At 37.6% G+C, this 17,804-nt stretch overlaps 2 protein-coding genes and 1 long non-coding RNA gene across 3 annotated transcripts in view; 2 read left to right on the forward strand and 1 right to left on the reverse strand.

Annotated features, from left to right (window-relative positions):
* LOC134826332 (dynein light chain Tctex-type protein 2B-like) overlaps positions 1–10,751 on the forward strand; it is a 60,222-nt gene extending 49,471 nt beyond the window's left edge. Inside the window, exons 2-4 of the mRNA XM_063838665.1 lie at positions 8,383–8,511; positions 9,869–9,989; positions 10,300–10,751. Of these exons, the coding sequence (XP_063694735.1) occupies positions 8,387–8,511; positions 9,869–9,989; positions 10,300–10,458 (405 nt within the window). The 5' untranslated portion in view covers positions 8,383–8,386 and the 3' untranslated portion in view covers positions 10,459–10,751. The remainder of the gene's footprint in view (positions 1–8,382; positions 8,512–9,868; positions 9,990–10,299) is intronic.
* Positions 37–5,745, reverse strand: LOC134811821 (uncharacterized). Its single transcript, XR_010159851.1, has 5 exons — positions 5,581–5,745; positions 5,356–5,443; positions 5,147–5,256; positions 3,463–3,544; positions 37–139 (listed from the first exon to the last, which is right to left on the reverse strand). It is a non-coding gene; the product is annotated as an uncharacterized LOC134811821 (long non-coding RNA).
* A 2,547-nt stretch (positions 10,752–13,298) lies between the features above and the next one.
* LOC134826661 (tripartite motif-containing protein 59-like) lies at positions 13,299–17,736 on the forward strand. Its single transcript, XM_063839125.1, has 5 exons — positions 13,299–13,441; positions 13,716–13,814; positions 14,943–15,090; positions 15,781–15,877; positions 16,032–17,736. The coding sequence occupies exons 1-4, from the start codon at positions 13,322–13,324 to the stop codon at positions 15,819–15,821; spliced, it is 408 nt and encodes a 135-aa protein (XP_063695195.1). The 5' UTR covers positions 13,299–13,321; the 3' UTR covers positions 15,822–15,877; positions 16,032–17,736.
* The last annotated feature ends 68 nt before the right edge of the window (positions 17,737–17,804 follow it).

Here is a 17,804-nt window from a genome sequence, read left to right on the forward strand (position 1 = left end):
CTTACTGTTTTAAAATCGTGACCTGAAATTCCAGCCTCCAAGATCAGAGTTGCTTTTACGTCCTCTTAAGAGGCTATCGAGATTCGAGATTCCACACTGTGTATGCTCTTTTCTCTGTACTTCCGGGGGTTGTATAAACCTGAAAAATCAAACAGTTCAATACCAGAGAGAATGCTGAAGACTCAGAAAGTTGTCCAAAAATGTTTTCTTTAAATACACAAATCCGTATTTTTCTCTTTAGTAGCGATTTGAAACAAAATTTACCTTCTTTCGGACTGAATTTTCAACTGAATTGAAGTATAAACGATGACCTCTACAATAGTATTAATTACTTAGTAAAGTTATCGTCAGAAGTCAAGTTATGGTTGATTTTTAAAGCTTGAAAAAGCTAAAATTAAAAAAAAACTTTGCTCAATGACGCGCGGCTCAAGAATGCGCGTGTGTTGCGAGCGCAATTATTGCTTACAATTTTCTTTCATTCGGCAAAAAAACAACTGTGACCAACATACATGTTATAAAACTCTGCCTAAAATCCTGGAATGTTCTGGAATTATAAAGTGTGCAAGGATTTAGGATCGTAATCAATTTTCCCGCCAAATCCAAACTTTTTCCTGTAGCATATTATCACAAATACGGCGTGTACAATTTTTGCGCGTTATAAACCTAGATTCGTTCTGGCGAATAACGAAGCCTCTAGTTCACATCCAATGAGCGGGCTAGTATCATGAAGGAAAGATTTCGAGTTGAGAATACGTCAGATGGCATCTTAGAGTATTCAAAGACAGGACAACACCTGTTATGCTCCAGCTGTACAAATCCCTGATAAGGTCCAGAGTGGAGTACTGCTGCCCGCTTTGGAATCCAAACAAGATCTATGATATCCAGAGCATACAACGCCAGTTCACTAGACGGATTCTAGGGCTCAGAGACACCGATTATTGGAATAGACTGAAGGAACTGAAACTTACATCACTGCAAAGACGCCGAGAACGCTACACCATCATACATCTGTGGAAAGTTCTTCAGGGTATATGGTCATGTTAGAGATTGATGGGTCCCTTTTTTACTTTTTTCTAATAAATCATCCTGTGTTAGTGGAGCTATACTGTGACATTTGGATACATAGCTTAGGTAGCGAAAAATCACATCCTCCTCATAAAAAAGAAAAGAAATTAAAAGCTCAACCTGGAGCGAAACTATAGCCATTCTTGTATTTAAAGAGAGTTGTGATAACTGAGCACCTGTTCTGATAATTAAAACTCTCAAATTATGATCAACGAGCAGTAAATTTATGGTTTTGATGCAGATTGAACAGTAGAAATATATCAAAAACTGAGGCTCCACCAAAGCTGATACAAACTCAAAATGGCCCTAAAACTGCATTAACTAAACCTCCCCCCTCTTCTATGGACTGATTATTCCTAGAAAATCGATGACCCTCTACCGTAACATGTTCGAGGAGATAAACACCTGGGCTTCTTGGGCCTTGGGGCTACCAACCACAATCCATCCTCATGGACTACGAGCTCGCCATTCACAACGCAGTTTCCTCATGCCTGCCTGCCTAGTATGGGCCGAAAATAAACTAGTACTAGTCGGACAGGAGTCGTGTTACCGGAGCAAACGTCAACTTAGCGTCTAAAAATGTGTTTAAAGTGCTCCACCAGGTTGATACAAACATTTTGAACTCAATCAATGATTCCATCAGAAAGATATGATAATTGTTAACTCATTTTAATGATCAAACATTCCAAATTATGATCAACTATGGTGGAGCAGTAAATAGAAAATCACTAGTTTACGTCTCTAATTTATGGTTTTGATGAAGATTGAACAGTAGAATCTATTACGTATTACATAAGTTCTCACGCAACACTCTGTAATATAGATTTAGCTCCCAGTGCTCCACCAGGTTGATCTAATTGGTCAATATAATTATTACATACCACTGTACTAGGATTGCTAGCTGAGGGGACAAGATATGAGAGGGATATTTAAGTCCACGAATTTCTTCCTAAATACAGTAACTAAAGATCCAATTCTGCTCCACCAGGTTGATCCCAGGGGTATCACTACTTTATAAAGCACTTAGGGGTGAACTATCATACATATTAGAAAGCTATAAGTTCAATTAGTTCTAATTTTAGTACTCTTAAAAGATGGTTTTAAACGTCCAAAATTTAGGCTTTTAAATACGAGCTCCACCTTTGTTGAGCAGTTTTTGGCAGTCTTAATCACCATAGTATTATGATAATTAGCGTCTGGAATAATATTCACAGATCATTATGAGACAAGTTTAATGGCAAAATGACTGATTTTGAACAAGTCAAGTTTTAGAATGAGTCCATCCACTTGAGTTGGGACCTTATGGGACCTCCTAACAAAGCAAATGGTATTAAAAACTATGTGCCATTGAGTTTACAATGAAGTTTTGGTAGAAATTATAATATGACCATGTTTTCACTTGGTATAAGTTGACCTATTTTACACTGGCCGCTCCACATAGGTTGCACACCAAAAGTGTCTCAACCGAAACAATACGTGTTCCCATTATATGCCTTCTTCACCTGTAGACATTGATAAATACAGATATGCCACATCCACCTTCCCACAAGTGGAGCACTTTAATTGTGTTTTTTAATGGTCACTGGCTCCACCAAAGTTGATATTTGGATTTTCTGATGACATGAATCTGTAGAGAAGTGTCATAGGAATACTGTGGTGAAATATTTTCTGCAAGCTAGCTATGGTTTGGATTTTATATAGTCATAACTGATTGACAGTGAAAAGTAGGTAATTAGTAGAAAAAAAAGGGACCCATCAATCTCTAACATGACCATATGTCCAAATGAACTAGATGTACAGTTCAGAGAGAATGTCAGACTGGGAGTTAAAGTTATACTCCCTTCTCTCACAAAAACTGAACTTGAAGTAATAATGAATCTCAAAGAGACGGATGGACACTGGATAGCCAGATGATCAAGGGTCGACCAAGGGTAGGATTTGCGACCGATGCCGAAGAAATTTTGCTTTTAGTAGCAAATGCACACTCAACTCCTTCCTGCTACTGGAATACACTATACACTAGTGTACGTGTAATAGTGTATACATAGTATATTACACACCAGACCTATCCATTCATAAGGAAACATTGTCAATTAGCGGAAACCGTGCTGATGGTCTGGTGATATCATTCATTCCCAATCAAGTTCAACTGTCACTCAGGCGTGAGGTTCTGGGGTTCATCAACTGAGCTACTAATGGATCAGAAGTTTTACTCCCCGTTTAATAGTCCGAGTAGTTATCAAATATTCAGTCAGAACTTTCAATGAAAGGAACAAATCATGAAACTAAATAATAATACACGATTAAATCAGATTGCTATTTGCTATTGTGTATTCAATACGGTTATTATCACATTAGTATCCTTGTTTCCTACATGTGTAATAAGTAATATCTCACCCAAGAGGGAGACAGCAAGAACTGTTGGAGTATTCCAATACCGCCAGAATGTGTCGCCATACACTGTACTACCATTTATAACCTGAGAACCATGTAAGGAAAGGATTAAATTAAACTCATTAGATTCGAAATAATGGCGCTTAATAAAATCTAGTATCTTATTGGGTTATTAAACTAACCTGCCTTCAATCAAAGAAACAAGCTTGGGAAGAACTAGATGTAAATTAGGCGCAAGTTTAATATCGGAGCAGAGCTATTTAATAATACAATGAAACAATAAGTTTTATTTTACATTCCTTTAATCATAAATACCCTAAATAAAATAAGAGCTTAAACCACGAATTAGTTAACTAGAGGTAAACTTGAAGAAATGTTCGTTGGTGATTGTATATAATTATTTTAAAAACTTTATTTGGTTGTTAGTATTTTTATTATGGCAAGTGGTTGAATTTAGGGAAATTCAGTGAGACAAGGTCAGTTTCTATATTGTCTTAGAAAACTAAATGAAGCTCAGATCAAGAAATTTGAGGAATACTTGGTGAAAGTTTTTCAAGCTTACAACAGAGTTTGTCACATTTGACATGTTAAGAGCCTATCAATAAAGAAATAATGATTATATATTTGACTTGCCACCAACATCGCACTGGCTAAGGGGACACATCCCCAAAGGGCCACATCCCCAGATTACTGGTCTTTCGACTTTCGTCAAAGACCAGTCCAATATGTTGGTCACATGTTTCTGTAAGAACAAAGATATCGACAACAGATGTGGCGGGAGATATAAATTCTCAAAGAAAGGTGTGCTTAGCTATGCTTATTGTGTCTGCCAAAACTGATCTGTTGCAACACAGTCAAAGACAGATCAGGCCCACCTAACTCAACCTAAGACTCTAAGAGAAAGCAGCCATTGAAACCTTCAAGAAATACACCTAAAAAGGCTAACAAAGACTAATTTCATATATTTCCTAAGAATATTTAGGTCAATCATTGCATATGAATAATGAACTGTTACTTAACTATCTCGTAAATGGAAAATCTGACTATTTTATTTATTATCAAGGAAAAGTTTAATGCTATTCATCAAATAGATTATCATCCTATATTGAGTTGTGATCTCATGTATCTATTTTACAAATTTATGTCAATTTACTACATAACAATAGTAGTAGAAGTAGTATAAAGATGTCATATGAATGGCTTAGAATTAACAAGCTGAGACGAAATGTTTCAAAATCGTCATTCATGGTATTAGACAAATGTCCTAATCTTGATAGACTGTCGATCCCTCTTGATTTGGAAGATGGCAGTCTTCACATAGAAGAAACCAAATCCCAGAAACACCTAGGTCTGGTGATAGACAACCTATTAAACTTTCAGGACCATATTGATTATGTAGGATCATGTAGAACGCTCTTATGCTTCCTCAATTTGATTACATGGATATTATAGCTGATATTACATTTTGAATGCTTTCGACTAGTTTCTAGTACAATTGCAATTACAAAAAATTATTTTAATGCAGTCACTCAGATAAGTTTATAACAGGACACATCAACAAAGACACATACTCTGCCCACAATAAGGGGCCATAATTGTTTCAATTATGAAACTGTATAGAATTATTATTATCATTAGTACAATCGCCCACAATTTAATACTCTGTACTCAGATTAAACTAACTCACCTAGCCAAAGGGATCGGAGAGGGCGAACAGAACTGTTGTATTATTATCTCATGACGTCAGAATGTAGTTCATCTTGAGAAGAAAATATTTCCACTACTCTTCATCACATTCTGAAAAATATTATTCATTGATATATAGTATAATTACACAGCAGACTTCTATTTTGATTTGAACGGGTCATGTTTCATGAGCAAATTAGGAGCCCTTACCACTGCCGTAGATCATAAGTCCATATTTTAGCAACCATATTTTGAGAATGCTGCATTCTGGACGGCATTCTTTTTCAGATCAATTCACCTGGACAAAAATAATTATCGAGTAGTTACCCTGTCTTCACTGCAAAAATTATTCGATGAATGAAAGATTGTTATTATCACTTATCAAACGAGATAGCTACAACAAATATCATCAAGTGTCTAGACGAAAGGTCTTACCTCTATTTTCTGGTTGCGGGTTGGTTGAACATTTTAAACTTAAAAGTTAGCGAGTGCCAGCGGTATCCATTTGCAATTGAACAATGTTAATGAAAGATATCAGCTTAAATTACGTGCATGGCATGACTCTACAAACTGGTTACCTTAAACTCAGTTTCAATACTCAAAACGAAAATATTTACTCCGCAAACATTTACAAAGTTTGCAATTTGGATAAAGCTTGGATGCGCGGCTTGACTACTTGACTAGAATTACATTGAAAAATAAAATGTCTAATGTTTTATTTCAATGTTAATGACCAAAACTTTATTAAGCCTACCATATACTAGTGTAGCGTAACAATTATATTGTATATTAATCATGCCAATACCATTACATAATTATCAATACTGAACGCGTAATATTTGTCATTAGCAATAGAATAAACTACCGTCCGCGTCAATCATTAATTACAAATAGTCTGCTCCATTAAATAAAACAATATAATCCTTTATGAAATGACCACTTGTATATTTGAATAACAATTATTGCCAAGATTGCAAAACTGAAGTTTAAATTAATAATTAAATATAATTTGAAATTAGTCGTTGTAGTATTGCGCGCGGCGCGAGTGACTGTTCGTTCAACACACTCGCTGCTAATAATGTATGCGTCTAATGCATCATTAATGGAAGGCGCGCCGGTGTAATTTTTGCGCGCGAATTTACGATTTAAACGAAAAGAAACTGCAGGGCATTTTTCTTTCGGCTTTTTTGAGGTATAGGAATACATTTGTTGTATTCTTTAATAAAATAAAGATTCGGCGGAATATTATAATTATACATATTTGGTGAAATAAATATTCGGCGGAATGACATGCAGTCTGAGCGCCACCCAGTAATACTTTAGCATAAAAAAGTATAATAACGATATCTAAATCATAAATAGGAATTAGTTAAGACGCGCGCGGAAATTTCAAGCTTTACGGTGCAGCATTTTTTTATTATGCTTATTATATGGAAAGATCTGACATGTCATTTACATGTGTTTCAAATATTAATAAAGTGACCATCATCATTTTGTTTTGGGTAAAAATCATAAAATTGAAAATTATATTTATGCCTACTTGCTTTGGTATCATCTACCAAACATTTTAAATGAAAATATGCTTATTATTTGAAGGATTGGTACATGGTGGGGCTCGAAACTGAGCTGCAACCTTTTAATTAATAGGTTTGTTAGCGTCAGCCACTCTAGAGGTCAGAGCTATGCTTAATTGTTAATTCCAAATTAAATTAATCGAACTGTAGCACTTTTATAATAGTTGATTGCGATATTTTTTGAACTGTCTGGACCAAAAGTTTCGTTCTGTTACAACCAAGCTGGAAGCCGATGTTACTGTAATGTTGAAATAATGTGAGAATATACTAATAAAATGCAGTTTATTATGCTGATGGTTGATACGAAAAGATATCAATCATGTTGTTCGATGAAAAATATGTTTTTCGCTTATAAAAGTGTTCAAAATGCAAAAGTTCATTTTCCTTCATCTGATCGCTGTTTTACTTGATAGGTCTTGATTTCAATATATATATATATAGCCTATTGAGGACGAAATTCATGTTTTAACTGACTGTTTAGTCTACTCCTCAGTTAGAGAAAAATGTAACTTCCATCCCAAAAATATCACTGACCTAGCCGGTTTGTTATCCGATAAAACTCTAGACCCTACAAAATTTACTGCCACAGCAAGAGCAATCCATTCAATTCTCTCTGTGAACGAACAATTTACAGCCTACTATAAGAGCCCAGATTTCCACTCAAATACTGGCCAGTGCATAATGCTATAGGACCTCAAAATAAGATCGAACTCTACAATTTCGATCTATTCATAGAAAAATAGTATTGTAAAACATTTCTATTTTATCCCTACACATTTGTAAATAACTAGAATTGTGTAACTTTAAATTATTTCAGAATTATAACTATTGTGAACTCAATAAAATAATTATCACTTTTGTGTCCTTGTATCCTTGTATCCTATATATATTCTAGTAGCAGTCTGCCTGAATCCCTTCGAAACAGTTGATCGTCACCATTCTCAAGATTACCTCAAGGCTGAAGCTCTTTAGTCCAATACCATCATATTTTTTCAATGTTGACTCCAGTCATTTTCCCATATTTATAGCAGAGAAAATATAGCATCATGATATTATATTGTTGACTTTAAATAGTTATTGGTTGGGTTGCTTGGATCAAATGTAAATAATTCCTTGTAAGGCTGAAACTAGAACATTTGCTTTGTGAGACATGATCATAGGATCACGGTAACCCGACTAGCAACTGATTATATTAGCATAATGTACCCATGTTTGTGAAATTGATGGAGGTCATAGAAATGTCATCATTATACCATCCGACCCAGGCATAATTTATGAGATTTCAAGCTCTAACCAAGAAGTCTTTATTTTTTCCAAATAGCTCAGTAGACCTCAGAAATAACATTGTGAAATCCTGATCAGATATTTCGGGTCTAAATCGTCATAAAGTATTTAACTTAAGAAGTTGGCTTTTGATTTGGTTTATTTGGTAATTTATAGTTTGTCTCTAATGTATCGATTTAGTAGTGTTTGTAATTTTTTTCAGTTCCCATTAACCATGCTCTTATTTTAGTTTCCGATCGGATTTACCAAAGTTTACAAGACATTGACGTTTTTATAAATTAAAATGTTATTTCAGAGGAAAATTGGATACTTAAAGTGGTTTGTTTGAATTGAAAACCTGCAGAAGATCAAGCAGTATTTATTAACAAACAATTATCATAGCTATGGCTGAGACAGAAGTTGCATTAACACCATCAGAACTGCCTTCTGCAGCAGAAAATAGCTACATTATCCGTCCTAACTTCAAAGACAAGTTCAAACCAGCTATTGTGAAAGAAGCTATTCAAGAGTAAGTGTTACTAATGAATTTGTATTCAGTTTTATCTTGTTTTTACAATGCCTTTACATATTACGAAAGCAACCCAGTACAGGAGGGGTTTGGAAAATCTTGTAGTTGCTTACAAGGGGAAAAGTGTCTAAGTTTTAAATAAGCAAATATTATTGATTTTCTACAAAGATTATTATTTGTTGAATTTTTGCATGAAGGACAAAATTACACGATAAATGTTCTAACAGTTTCTGTGCATATTCCAAAATATTAATGCTAGTGTAGGTACTAGGTAGGTATTGATAATGAAAAGGCTCTTCATTTTGCCTTATTTGACTGCTAAGTAAGTGTATACAACAAACATTATGATTTAAGATATAAGTTCGGACAAAGCAAACTAAATATATAAATCCAAGATAAAGTTTCATGTGTAAAACAATCCCCCGGAATTGCTTCACACATAAAATGTTTATTGGATCTGTAGAGTTAGTTTGCTTTGTCCAAACTTACACTTGCTCCTAATTAAATTTGCCATAATATTGGAAATGCAAAAACTTGATTGAAGATCTATACTACTGCTGTTACAGCTAAAGTTACAGCTTGGGCACCGCAGTAAAGTTGTTCAGTTCGTAATAACATAAGATATCTTGTTATCATATTGACTATTTAAGAGCTTGGTAAGTAACCACAAAACATTTACCAAGACTGGAGCGTTAAAAGAAGTATATTGCATACAATCAGTAACTTCAAACAGGTTTCCTATTAATAAGGATCTTCAACTATTGTCTTAAAGTATACTGTCTTCATTCTTTAGCGGTGTCCTTAGGATAAGCTAGTGTCTAGGATAATGCTTATGATTGTATTGTGGTCAATGTCTACTCTCTTTCTAGATAACGTTTTGTACAATTACCACTCAGTATTATACTGTGAGATACTCTCAATAATAGCACAAACTCTGATCAAACTGAGTACCTACTAGCATAAATGTCATGAGATCACAGATTACTTCATGTTGTAGCTTTGGTGATAGTTATTGAAGCATGCTAATGGAAACCCCTTCAAGTTCAATTAGCAACTGAAAGATCGCTAAATCGCTGGCTGTATATATACGAAATGTTAGGCACAGATGAGTCATACCACATTATTACATAATATGACAATATGTCATAGTTAACCTATGCTGAGTAGTCAGTTCTTATTTATAAATACTGAACGTCTGTGTTTTTTTTCTCAGTTGCTCTACAGGAAGCCGTAAATGCTGAAACTTTAAACATAAATTGAGGATAAAATTCGTTGAGTTTCCAGACATTACTGATATATGTAATTGATAAACATGATAATTGGTAAAGCATGTTTGTAATGACCCATTAACCTTCAGAGTTGTTACGGAACAGTTGAAAGGAAAGGAGTACGATCCTGAACAGGCTCCAGCTTGGTGTAAAACCATCACTGAGGCTGTCAAGGAGAAAGTTAAATCTCTTGGCATGGACCGCTACAAAGTAAGTCATATCAATTTAGCTTGATATTAGAATTGATGCCTAACACATTTCTCATCAAAACTCAGAGTGTGCCGTTAAAAATTTCCATTTTGATATGACTCAGATCTGTTTATCATACATGTAGTTCCGTTAAAAATATATTGCATTTAGAGACGAAGGGAAACACACAATGTTAGGCTTGAATGCTTCGTAAATAAACTAAATCTTTAGAGCCTGTAAAAAATGTTAGATAAGCACTCTATTAATTAAAATTCATATAATCATCATCATTTATTAACTCAAACGTTAACAAAATGTCTCCGTATTACAGCTGGCAGTTAACGTAGTGATAGGCGAACAGAGAGGTCAGGGTATTAAGGTAGGTTGCAGGTGCTTCTGGGACTCCGACACTGACAACTACGCTCAGCACCTCTACATGAACGAGACCATGTTTTGTCTTGCTACTGCCTTCGGTGTCTTCTTCTACTGAACAGATGGTTAGAGATGGTTCAGCTTGTGGCGCCAGTTCATTGCTCGGCAATGGAAGTTTTAGCCGGAGATAGAGAGTAGACAAGAACTTAGATATGTGGATAGTTTTTGTAGTTTTCAGTCAATTCGGTCGGTGAAAACGTGACTGTTTCAGGTGGATTTGTTTTTTCCAGTGAAGTTTTTCAGATGTCACTGACACACAGAACTGAAGTGATCTATTTGTAAATATGTATTTGTATTTGAGGTTCGGTTATTTTACAACACCTGTATATATAATTATACCATTCATTTCCACGTACGGTGTATTACTCCAAAATGCGGTTTCCATCCTGCAACAATTAAAGTTACAGATCAGAACAGTTAAAATTACAAGATCCAAGACGTGAGCTGGACACAACAGCAGCACGCTCCAGAACTCGTCCTAACATTTGCTTGCACTTCAGGCCACGTGCTCGGACTGCACTACACATTTGACCTTGTAGTCCGGCTGAGTAATCACGTAATGACTCCTTAATCTGGTAAACATGTATTATTTGGATGGCAATGGCCGTGTGTGTGTGTGTGTGTGTGTGTTGGGGATGTATGTAGCGCTGGGTGGAGGGAGGCTTGGTTCAAACATTAATAGCTACCCCACTTCCGGGTCCTTTAGAGGGCTGCACTTTAATCGGTATCATGAAATATAGTGTACAGAGCATTGTATACTAACTATTTATAACATTACTGTAGGAGCCCTGCGTTCTTCCTTTCTCCCTCTCGAACAGTCAGAGGGTTTGCTCTAATTTTACTCTTGAGCTCTGACATGTTAACTCAAATGAGTCTTGTTTGTGCCGGATTTTGATTTCTTGTGATTGTTCCAGTATGAAGATCTGCCCACACATTGTTCAGTATTAAACTATCAAAATAGCTTAGCATCTTAAAGTTACTTATTAAGTTATCTGGACTAAGTTAGTAACTGGGATTCTCACAATTTTTCTCATAATTATTTAATTAATTATGTCTTTAAATACTTAAATAGAAGTCGTGAAGGTTATCCAGTTATTACAGTGTAATGTTGTGGTCAGTATTGTGCACTAGGGTATGACGTCACTAGGGTATGATTCGTCACCATGGTGATTGCTCCTGCAGACATACTATGATAAATTAAATTACCTCCTCTACAATTATATCCAACACCTGTGCCCCCTTCTCAGAGCATGTACTATAGTCCTACTACCTTCTGAGCACGTACCCAAATAGTTTCTTCCTTGTTATTTGTAGTTAAAATGCTCTCATCTCATGTCATTGAGAGTGTTGCATTTGAACCTACATTTTATCTAGATGCTAGTGGTAGATTATTCATCCGATAATGAGGTCTTTCCCGTGTTAATTGCTCGGTCATGTGGTATAACGTTTAGTGATTCGCCTTTCTTAGAGCATAACTTCCGGTATTTGTATTTGTAGTATATATGATCGGCAATATGTTGGTAAATAGAGTACTCTTAAAGACACAATCTTTGTTAAACTTGCTGCACGAAAATGATCTGGAAATTGTTGTAATTAAGCCGAAAAATAAACTGATAATGATAGTAAACGTATTTACTGTTAGCTCCCTGGTTTACTGTTAGCTCCCTGGTTTACTGTTAGCTCCCTGGTTTACTGTTAGCTCCCTGGTTTACTGTTAGCTCCCTGGTTTACTGTTAGCTCCCTGGTTTACTGTTAGCTCCCTGGTTTACTGTTAGCTCCCTGGTTTACTGTTAGCTCCCTGGTTTACTGTTAGCTCCCTGGTTTACTGTTAGCTCCCTGGTTTACTGTTAGCTCCCTGGTTTACTGTTAGCTCCCTGGTTTACTGTTAGCTCCCTGGTTTACTGTTAGCTCCCTGGTTTACTGTTAGCTCCCTGGTTTACTGTTAGCTCCCTGGTTTACTGTTAGCTCCCTGGTTTACTGTTAGCTCCCTGGTTTACTGTTAGCTCCCTGGTTTACTGTTAGCTCCCTGGTTTACTGTTAGCTCCCTGGTTTACTGTTAGCTCCCTGGTTTACTGTTAGCTCCCTGGTTTACTGTTAGCTCCCTGGTTTACTGTTAGCTCCCTGGATTACTGTTAGCTCCCTGGATTACTGTTAGCTCCCTGGTTTACTGTTAGCTCCCTGGTTTACTGTTAGCTCCCTGGATTACTGTTAGCTCCCTGGATTACTGTTAGCTCCCTGGTTTACTGTTAGCTCCCTGGCTTACTGTTAGCTCCCTGGCTTACTGTTAGCTCCCTGGTTTACTGTTAGCTCCCTGGTTTACTGTTAGCTCCCTGGTTTACTGTTAGCTCCCTGGTTTACTGTTAGCTCCCTGGTTTACTGTTAGCTCCCTGGTTTACTGTTAGCTCCCTGGTTTACTGTTAGCTCCCTGGTTTACTGTTAGCTCCCTGGTTTACTGTTAGCTCCCTGGTTTACTGTTAGCTCCCTGGTTTACTGTTAGCTCCCTGGTTTACTGTTAGCTCCCTGGATTACTGTTAGCTCCCTGGTTTACTGTTAGCTCCCTGGTTTACTGTTAGCTCCCTGGTTTACTGTTAGCTCCCTGGTTTACTGTTAGCTCCCTGGATTACTGTTAGCTCCCTGGATTACTGTTAGCTCCCTGGTTTACTGTTAGCTCCCTGGTTTACTGTTAGCTCCCTGGATTACTGTTAGCTCCCTGGATTACTGTTAGCTCCCTGGTTTACTGTTAGCTCCCTGGCTTACTGTTAGCTCCCTGGCTTACTGTTAGCTCCCTGGTTTACTGTTAGCTCCCTGGTTTACTGTTAGCTCCCTGGTTTACTGTTAGCTCCCTGGTTTACTGTTAGCTCCCTGGTTTTGACTAACTAAATTTCCCGATATAGCTATGTAGCAGAGTGTCACGTGTCGGGATGGTTTTCATCACGTGTCCACTGTGCGCGCAGGGGTACGGAGACGCGGGCGGGCACCGGCCCCTCATTGTGCCGTGTGGACATACATTTTGTGAGAGCTGCATCAAAGGAATGACTCAGGTTGGTTATGCTAGACTGCCTTCAGCCAATACACTTTTGGCCTTAAAAGCTTTCTTTTATTTCAACAAAGTTACCTTGTCTTAAATAGCCACGATATTTTGTACCTAAATATCAGACATGTTGGCGCATTATGTGCATAATATCTTGACCAATTATATCATTACGTCTGCTAATTAATCGTTAGAGCATACTGTGAGTTAAGCTCACAGGGATTTCGGGAATATTTGGTAAATGGTACCGCCATAACCGCAAGATTAAATGATAATCATTTCAGATGGGTTCCTACATAAAGTGTCCTATCTGTACCAAAAGTGCGCCATGTCAGCTGGACTTATTGGCTCTGAACCTTGCACTTCTAGACATAGTAACCCAGGTAAAGTTTTGAATTATTTGGAATTGTGCCAGGTAGTAAAAGTTTAGTATTGCATTCCAGAATCATGCTCGATATAAACGCAGTGCCACCACCATGCCACTTATAATAAACAAAATGTGGCACATTTTTATTGGGCGGATCTATCAAAACTTAACGTACATAAATAGACGTATCAAGAAGAATGACTAGCTACCTAATTAGATGACTCCATCACGCCACGGTAGAATAGTGGGAGTGTTATTTATTGATCTGACCAACCTAACACAGTTCCTACATGATGTCGTGAGCGAGCGGAGTGCTTGTATGCACGACGAAGTTTAATAAATTGACTCACTTCGCACTTCTCTATTGTATTTCTGAAGCGTATGTAACGACCATTGTTTTCTGCGGTTGCTTACCATGTCTGATGTCTTGCACCTCAACCAGCAGTAGTTATTCGCGTTTTACAACATTTTAAAAATAACTCCAGACTTTCATACTTTTTTCCGACAACTTTCGTTAAAATATTTGTTTTTTGCAGAGAGTTGAGACCGATTTAGCACATTAGTAACTGCCATCGTTTTGATTGGCATTGCTTTCTTGCATACTCATCACTCGTTGCTTGTTTTGATCCGACTGATTAAGCAGACTAAAGTATGTCGTATATTAATGCTTTTTAAACAAAGTTACTACGAATTCTGCATGTAGTGCATCCTGGGTTTGGACAGGGTATGATATCAATATTCAATGAGTTATGTCCTATATCCGGTATATGAATGTCCTAAATCGTGTGCCCTTAATAATGCTTGATAGGTTGAGGTCTAAACTGTTTTTATGAGATTAATTTCGGGCGTAGATCGTTCGAGAATAATCCGTCTGATAATGCAGTATTATTTTCTGACGAATTCTTTGTCTTTATTTTGCATTTTGTTGCAGCTTGGATATCAAACATATCTTCTTGTGATGCTGTGAAAATTAAGATTGAAAATATTTGATCTAAGTAAAATCGTTTAGAAGAACGGAGGAATCATCACCTAATGGCTTAATGTCGTAAGGTACCTTATAGTGTAATATCCGCCTAGAACATGCATTGTGACATGTAATTTAGAGCTCTAAACAGTATGTTACAGTGTAACTCCTTCATTTCAGGAGGAGGAAAGCCGCAGTACGGATAGTTTGAGCGGTCTGTGTGACATGTGTAACGGCGCGCAACTGGCCTGCTACTGCCAACAGTGCAGCATACTGATCTGCAGCACGTGCATCGTGCACACGTGCATCTCTCAAGGACATCAGCTAGGTATCAAACACTGTGCATATTGTGCATCTTAGCCCCCTGCTAAGTGTCGAGCTACTCTGTTGCTGCTAGCTACTCATTGCTGTACTTCGTAACTTTTTAACGAAGGTAGGTTATAAAAGTGCTAGCACAATTAAGTTAACTTACTATCGCTAATGCTATAAGTTTCTCAAGAACGAAGCCCTTTTTTATCAATTCTACCTAATTTTAATATACTTTATTGTCTGCCTGCCTGCTTTGCTCATCGTCTCAACTACATAATATTATATAAACCGATAACTCTCCTTGATTGTTCAAGGCTATTGTCTGATATTTGTTTTGAGTCTTATCGGTTACATTTCTGAATTATCATTCAAGCAGAAAACAAGTTTGTTATGTGCCCTTGCATTGCAGATATCCAAATAGTCTACATATCTTATTCCTTTATCTTGCACGAAAATGTTAAAGCCGATATGCTTCGCAAGCTTTATAATTATTATCTATAATGCTTGATGAATTAACCTGTTGCAACATTTGCTGATAATCTGAGTGGTCAACTAATTTACGAGATTAACCGTCTTAAAATAGAAGCCGCCGTATGACCACATCTAATTCACAGCATCTCTATAATATGATACGGTACGATTGTTTTTATCACTTCGTCTGCTTGCTCAGGTTATCACAGTTTGCTTTAGATTTGTCCATTTTCCTCAGTTCGCCCGGACCTTGAGGCTGCCGCTAGAAGAAATATCTGACGGAACATGTTGAGAGCCTCCAAGTCGAGTTCGGCGATCTTTTCAACCAATTACAGGTTTTTAAAACCGACTGATCGTGCATGGTTCTTGTCTTTAAAAATTTATAATTTGAATTTAAATTATTTTGTTTTAACATATTAATTCTTAAATCATGTTGCTGAAAATTGTCATTAAATCTGAGATTGCGAATCGTAAAACCCGTTTCCTTAGGACGAGTGTTCCATAGTTTTAGAGACATTAGAGTCCGAGGACACGAGAATGGCCGCATACTACGACAGGATCATCCAAGAAGCAACGACTCAGAAAAATAAACTAACTGCTCAGATACAGTCTGCAAAACAAAACAACCTTACAATTCTAGGTGAAGTGCAGAAAGTGATGGACACCGAGCGGGAGAGAATCCTGAGCTTGTTGGTGAAAGTAAACGATAAAAAACCTTACTCGCTCATAAGGGAGTTCAAAAACATCGAGAAGGTCGTCAGTGAAATGAAGAGTATACCCCAAATATCATTTGAAGTTGCCGCTTTCTCTGCGCCTTCCATACACGTGGGCGGAGAAGTTATCATGAAGAGAATGAAGCTATCAGTCGATACCCATGGAAAGGCAAAGCGAGTCTTGTCCTCCCCTCCAGACGCATCACGCTCTAGCCTCACCAGCGCCTCCAGTATATTCGTCTCAGCACATCAGCTGTGGTCTCTGCCGCGATTGTGGCAAGAATACACGAGTCTGGAATTCCTAGATGAAACAACACGTGACCTAAAGAATCCAGTTTATCTAGCACAACATTTGTCGGGTCTCCTGATTTACGATTCAGACTCGGTAGTGCGGGTATCTTACCCCACTGGAAATGAGGACGGTAAAACCTTCCTCCACACTAAGATGTTTAAAGGAAATGTTGGGCGCGTGGTGGGGATGTGGTCAGCGGGTACTCCCGTCCGGGACTTCATTGCTCAGGATCGGTTGCTGAGTTACCGGTTACAAACCGGCGACAACCAACAGTGGTACACCATCCGTAACATTTGGGAGGGGGTCCTGGACTGCACCTTCATCAGCAACAACATCTACCTTTGCAAGGTATCCGTTGTTGAGATCTGGAAGCTGTCCTTCAACAGTGAGGACGACACTAAAGTAGTCTTGGAATGCACAAAGAAACTCCGACACGACACCAACGCTGTCTCGATAGCAGGAAGCGCCGTTACGGAAGAGATTTACGTTTGCGACAAATCGAACTCATGCGTCCACGTGTGGTCACTTGATGGGGAGTTGGTACGCAGGATTCCCATCCCTGGTGTCCCTATCTCCATTACAGTGGCCCCCGACGGAGTGCTACTAGTGGGGACGGCGGAGGGACGGATCTCTGTCATGTACCCTACAGGCGAGCTTATTCTTATTATGATCGGTGAGGAGCTGGGCGGGTTCCACTCTATAACCAGCATCGTCGTCAAGGAATTTGACGGAAGTATTTATCTTTGTGATCCGTACAGACATAGAGTCATAGTCGGTGTTTTGAGTCCATTCATTAAATCTTTACCGGACTGATCTGTGTTTTCTTAGCTTACTTTCAGAATCTTTTAAATGAGTATTGTGTATTGATCCGAGGACATGTTATTTGAACTCAGTGGAGCTGAGGCGATTATTTTTAACTATATAGAAATAACACAGACCATAATGAAGGAGTCCTGCCTCTGAGAGACTGTTTTTTTGTCATGCTTTGACAGCGATGTGGCCTCGGTTAGCCACTACTAAGGAAGATAATAATTTGTGATATTTTATCAATGTGCATAAGTTATGCACATTATATAATGATGAATCATGTCTTGCATTAATTTTGCTACGCGTTCTATTTGGATTCATGTAATTGGTTTTGGTTCATTTCAGCTTATTAATATTGTAATATGCGTTTATTTTATCAAGTATCCTGCCGTTTCATTAATACTCTATACCAGCCTCCAATAACTAATTCTCGTGAAATAATACATTACA

The sequence above is a fragment of the Bolinopsis microptera genome, chromosome 2 (genome assembly GCF_026151205.1).
Source record: "Bolinopsis microptera isolate Bmic1 chromosome 2, MBARI_Bmic_1.0, whole genome shotgun sequence".
Classification (NCBI taxonomy): Eukaryota; Metazoa; Ctenophora; class Tentaculata; order Lobata; family Bolinopsidae; genus Bolinopsis; species Bolinopsis microptera.

Bases quoted from the DNA above. Each gene is read 5' to 3' on its own strand.
- LOC134826661 (XM_063839125.1), top strand. From the start codon at position 13,322: ATGGTTTTCATCACGTGTCCACTGTGCGCGCAGGGGTACGGAGACGCG. The intron at 13,442-13,715 runs GTTGGTTATGCT...TAATCATTTCAG, and splicing joins GCATCAAAGGAATGACTCAG to ATGGGTTCCTACATAAAGTG. The intron at 15,091-15,780 runs GTATCAAACACT...CATTTTCCTCAG, and splicing joins CTCTCAAGGACATCAGCTAG to TTCGCCCGGACCTTGAGGCT.